General features: G+C 43.1%; 1 protein-coding gene across 2 annotated transcripts in view; it reads right to left on the reverse strand.

The window, feature by feature from the left end:
- BCL2 (BCL2 apoptosis regulator) overlaps nucleotides 1-1,754 on the reverse strand; it is a 258,110-nt gene extending 256,356 nt beyond the window's left edge. For both annotated transcript variants that reach the window (XR_005749467.1, XM_040353606.1), the window contains exons 1-2: nucleotides 1,147-1,754; nucleotides 1-854 (exon numbers count right to left, since the gene is read on the reverse strand). The exon at nucleotides 1-854 is cut by the window's left edge and continues 183 nt beyond it. Coding sequence is in view for 1 of the 2 variants with exons in the window: in XM_040353606.1 (XP_040209540.1) it covers nucleotides 1-582 (582 nt within the window). In the remaining variant the exon portion in view is untranslated. The remainder of the gene's footprint in view (nucleotides 855-1,146) is intronic.
- Between the last annotated feature and the right edge of the window lie 4,143 nt (nucleotides 1,755-5,897).

The raw sequence follows: 5,897 nt of genomic DNA on the forward strand, positions 1-5,897 counted from the left end.
CACCACAGCAGCAAAGCGAAGACGAACTGTGGATGGGGTAAGATGGAGAAGCCCCGATATATGTCTGAAGTCCTGCTGGTACATACCGGAGAACTCATCTCCTGCACGCCTCAGTGTCTGAAATAATTCCCGGGGAAGGGGTTGTAAGGGGACGTATTCCTCATTATTATCATCTAGCGGTTGGTTGGCATCTTGGGGGGCATTTAAGTCCCTCTGGGAAAGATCTACTTCTGCTTGGGGTAAAGGGACAGAGGAAGCAGCAGATGTGGTACTTCTGTGAGCAGCAGGTGCATTGTCTAGGACTGGAGCATCACTTGGAGTTTCATCACTTGGAGTTTCATCATCTGAAGAGGAAGCAGCAGGCAAATTTGAAGCAGGTGGATGTCCAGTTGGACCTCCCGGGGTCACAGACACCTCTTCAACATTAAAAGAATTATTGTTAGCAGCAGCAGAAGCTTCTGAGAGTGCGACAGTTAAGTGTCGCCCTTCTTCCCACTCATAGCCCCTCTGTGACAGCTTATAATGGATGTATTTCACCACTATCTCCCGATGATCGTACCCTCCTCTCCTGGGATTAGCCATTTTTTAATTTCCAAGACCGGCTGGCAGGAATCTAACGATACAAAAAAAAAATTGTAATAGAAAAATAAAATAAGGTCGCACCTCAACCAGATCTCAAAGCAAGGTCCACAACTGTTACACTTTAGTTGCGTGAGCGGTGTCACTCTGATGCCTTTTCATTCTTCATCCCCCCCTCCTCCTCTTCCTTCCAGTGGAGTTCTGTAAATTTACAGTAATTTCCCCCCTAAAGGTGTTTTCATTATCATCGATCAAGGGACATTCCCTTCTTCACACTGAAATACAAAATACATTTGTTGAGTGGATTTTCCTTGTGTGTCATGCCCAACTTTAATAATGCAAATAATACAAGTTGCAGAATAAAAAAAGAAAAAAAAAAGAAGAAAAAAAAACATGACTTACTAATTAACTGCAGTAATGCAGTAAAAGCGAATAGTGTGTGCGCAGGGACGAATCCCATAAATATACCATGTCTCATTTGGTTACCCAGGCTAGGTGGTGTGTATACGGTATAAACTAGCTATTTATGCAAACACTACATAATGATCAATTATGTAATATACTCACTCGCTTCCCCAAATACGGTTCTGCTGTTGGACTTCCCTGATCATCTGAATCCATGAAAGAACTTCCACAAATACAGAGGTTAGATGATCTGAAAGGTTCAGGGGCCCCCGGATGCATCAGTAAAAGTGGCCAAATGTCACATAAGCATCTCTGGGAAAAACAAATGCTTCTGGGGCCACCCAGGTGACCCTGCGGTCGCAGCAAGGACCCAAATGCAATTTTTTCTCCTCCGATCCAAGCTCTTGCAGCAGCAGTGTGCTCACTCCCACTAATTCAATGCCTTGCAAAAGCCATACACATATGCTGCATAGCCAGGGCAACAAGATAATAATAATAATATAAAAAAAAAATAAAAAAAACAACAAAAATCCCTTTCAATGAATCCAGCACAGGCTGCAGCAAGAGCAGTGCAGTAATCTGCATTCAGCAAGCTCTGTGTGTAATTCAGTTTCTTTTTATTATGCTTCCTTCCTTCATCTTGCCTCCCTTACAGTACAGTGTGGAGGCGGGACACGGCTTACTCACTCTTCTCTCCTGTGTGTATGCGTACTGCATTCAGTCTGTGTGTGTGAGTGTGTGTATGTGTGTGTCTGTGTGTGTGTGTCTGTGCTGGGCGGACTAAATTGATTTCCTTCTCTTTCAAGTGCAATGCGCATGGCAGTAGAGCTCCCTCTATTGGGGAATAGCCCAAACTGCAGTTTACTTTTTTTTTTTTTAGAAGACAAATACTACGTGCAAATTGTTGGAGGTTCATTCATTAAAACTGACAGACTAAAAATGACGAAATGATGACCATGGGGCACAAAATACAATGAAATACGCTGCGTTCGCACATGTTAACCACTCGCCGACCAGGCTTTTTACTGGCACTTTTTGTTTACAAGTTTAAATCAGAATTTTTTGTTAAAAAATGACTTATAACCCCCAAACATTATACGTTTTTTCTTTAGCAGGGACCCTGGGGAATAAAATAGCGATTGTTGCAATTTTTTTTTGTCAGTGATCACATCACATCTACTGTTGTTATAAGGCGATCTATTGTTACTGTCATCGATCTATTGTTGACAGGGGATCTATTGTTCCTGTCAGAGATCTACTGTTGTCAGGGGATCTATTGTTCCCAACATGGAACTATTGTTGTTGTTAGGGGATCTATTGATCCTGCCAGGGATATACTGTTGTTAGGGATCTATTGTTGTTGTCAGGGGAACTAGTGTTCCTGTTAGGGATCTATTGGTGTTGCCACAGGAACTATTGTTCCTGGTAGGGATCTGCTGTTGTCAGGGATCTATTGGTGTTGTCACAGGAACTATTGTTCCTGTCAGGGATCTACTGTTGTCAGGGATCTATTGTTGTTGTCAGGGGATCTATTGTTCCTGTCAGAGATCTACTGGTGTTGTCAGGGGAACTAGTGTTCCTTTTAGGAATCTACTGTTGTTGTAAGTAGATCTATTCTTCATGTCATGGATCTATTGTTCCTGTCAGGGTTCTACTCTTGTCAGGGATCTATTGTTGTCAGGGAAACTAGTGTTCCTGTTAGGGATATACTGTTGTTTTAAGGGGATCTATTTTTGTCAGGGGAACGAGTGATTTACTGCTTAACCTCTTGCCGACCGGCCACCGTAATTTTACGGCGGCAGGTCGGCTCGGCTGCGCAAAATCACGTAATATAACGTGATTTTGCATTGCAGCCACCAGGGGCGCGTGCGCGCCCCCTGCTCGCCCCTGGTGCCGATGAGAGTGCCCAGCGAGAACCGGGAGCTGTGTGTGTAAACACACAGCTCCCGGTCCTTTCAGGGGGAGAAATGACTGATCGCATGTTCATACAATGTATGAAAAGCGATCTGTCATTTCCCCTAGTCAGTCCCACCCTCCCTTCAGTTAGAACACAATGAGGGAACATAATTAACCCCTTCCTCGCCCCTAGTGTTAACCCCTTCCCTGCCAGTGAATTTTTTATAGTAATCAATGCATTTTTATAGCACTGATCGCGATAAAAATGCCAATGGTCCCAAAAATGTGTCAAAAGTGTCCGAAGTGTCCGCCATAAGGTCGCAGTACCAATAAAAACCGCAGATCGCCGCCATTACTTGTTAAACAAAAAAGTATTAATAAAAATGCTATAAATCTATCCCCTATTTTGTAGACGCTATAAATTTTGCGCAAACCAATTAATAAACCCTTTTTGCGATTTTTTTTTAAACTGAGGAAAAAAATAGTTTTTTTATAGATTTATTTTTGCGGGATATTTATTATAGCAAAAAGTAAAAAATATTAATTTTCTTTCAAAATTGTCGCTCTATTTTTGTGTATAGCGCAAAAAATAAAATTGTACCTTTACAACCCCTTTAATGGGAACATCTGAAAATGTGCAACATAAGCATTTTATGAGCATTTTGTCGCTTGTTTTCTGCTCATACAGCAGCTCTCCACTCCTAATTTTCTCCACCTCTCCTTCCTATAGTGCAGGGGTGTCAAACTGGTGGCCCTCCAGCTGTTCCGAAACTACAAGTCCCATCATGCCTCTGCCTGTAAGAGTCATGCTTGTAACTGTTAGCCTTGCAATGCCTCATGGGGCTTGTAGTTTTGCAACAGCTGGAGGGCCGCCAGTTTGACACCCCTGCTATAGTGCTTTCTATTGGCTAAACAAAAACCCCCGAAGCTAAAAAATGCTTGTAATACGCTTCTAAAAATGCTCCAAAACTCTTTAAAAGCTGCTCTGCTCATGTATAAATGCAGCCTAAAGCCTCGTACACACGATCGGGTTTTCCGACGGTAATTGTGTGATGGCAGGATGTTGTTGCATAATCTGACCGTTTGTATGCTCCATCGGAATTTTCGACAACAAATGTGGGATAGCATGCTTTAAAATTTTCCAACAACAAATGTGTGATGTCGGATTATACGATCGTGTGTAAAGAAGTCAGTCGGAAAAAAATCCAAAGTAGAAACACGCATGCTGAGAAGCAATGCTAACCATAACACAACATTAGCAGAAGTTGCCCAAAGGGTGGCGCTAAAGAGCTGAAAAACCATGTAGTTTCGTGTTTGTTGGACGACAATCCTTTGCAAGACAAATTCGTGGCCAAGCTTTGTCCGATGGAAATCCAATCGTGTGTACCAGGCTTAAGGCTAATCATACTGCAGCTGACATTCTATGTGTTCCCACATACAGCAGCAAATATTAAATTCAGAAAAACAGTGCCGCGCAATACCCACTCTCCTTCCAAAATGATAATATTGTGTTAATCAAGAATCATCCAACATGTAAAACGATCCTATAAAATAAAATGAATCCTTCCTTGTTTCCTTATCACTCTGTAATTGGACAGTCAAAGAAGATTGGCTCATCTGTCTATCACTTTTAGGTAGATTCAGGTAGGAAGGCTTTAACTTGCGGCGGCGTAGCTTAGCCTGTTTAGGCTACGCCGCCGTAAATTAGCTAGGCAAGTACATGATTCTCAATGTACTTGCCTGCTAATATACGGCGGCGTAGCCTAAAGTGGGCGGGCTTAAGGGCGCTGAATTCAAATAACTTGGAGGGGGGCGTGTTTGATGGTAATGAGGCTTGACCTCACATTTTTGAAGTTTTTTTTTCACTGCGCATGCGCCGGGCGACTACATTTCCCAGTGTGCATTGCGGTTACGTACGCCGCACGGGCCTATTGATTTCGACGTGGACGTAAATCCCGATTCACGGACGACTTACGCAAACGACGTAAAAAATTTGAATCTCGCGGCGGGAACGGCGGCCATACTTTAACATTGTTATTCCACCTAACAGGCGTAAATCGACTGTGGCGGCCGGGCGTACGTTCGGGAATCGGCGTAAAAACTCATTTACATATTCTATGCCGACCGCAATGGAAGCGCCACCTAGCGGCCATCCGAAAAATTGCAATCTAAGATAGGACGGCTCAAGCGGTCAAGCCGTCGTATCTTAGATATGTTTAAGCGTATCTCTGTTTGAGCATACGCTTAAACATACGTCGGCGTAGATTCTGAGTTAGGCTGGTTTTTCTACTGATAAGTTGGCCTAACTCTACCTGAATCTACCTATTTGTCTCTCTTCCTATCAGCATGTCCATTGTTAGCATATGAGAACTGCAGCACAACTGATTGGTTCCTTATGCCTCTTCAGTGTCCCCCAGGCTGAGGTCTGCTATGCAGGGACTGTAAGAGGCTTATTATAACAACTCAGATCCAGATACTTAGCCTGCTTTACTTTAAAACAATTAACTAATTATGTATTAAATTGGAACTCCAGTTAGCTTTTAGTCCCCTCCCTCCAATATCTGCTTACTCTCCTTTCTGCAGTGCTGTCCCTGGCTTCCTCCGCAGTATTTCAGTACCGGGTAGTGCTTACATATCATTATGTGAGTGCCACTCAGTCTGGAAAGAAAGTCTGCCCCCTGCCACTATGTGGAGCAGGAGGAAGAACTGGTGCAACGTCATCGGACTGGATAGAAGACTGCAGGAAAAAGGTATGCATAGGGTTTAAAAAAAAAAAGAAAATATCAGGAGTGGGGGAGGTAGGTGGAGTTTCACAACTCGCATTCGGCGCTCTATAAGTATTTATTCCAATACATACCCAAAGTTCCACAGAGAGCTGCAATAATTTCTGTCCTGTATATCTGCCTGGAGTTTGGGTTTAAGATGTTGACTTGGGAGAAAATTGTATAGCAGGGGTCTCCAAACGTTCTAAACAAAGGGCCAGTTTATTGTCCTTCAGACTTTCTGGGGGTCAGAAT

Source organism: Rana temporaria, chromosome 5 (genome assembly GCF_905171775.1).
Source record: "Rana temporaria chromosome 5, aRanTem1.1, whole genome shotgun sequence".
NCBI classification, from domain to species: Eukaryota; Metazoa; Chordata; class Amphibia; order Anura; family Ranidae; genus Rana; species Rana temporaria.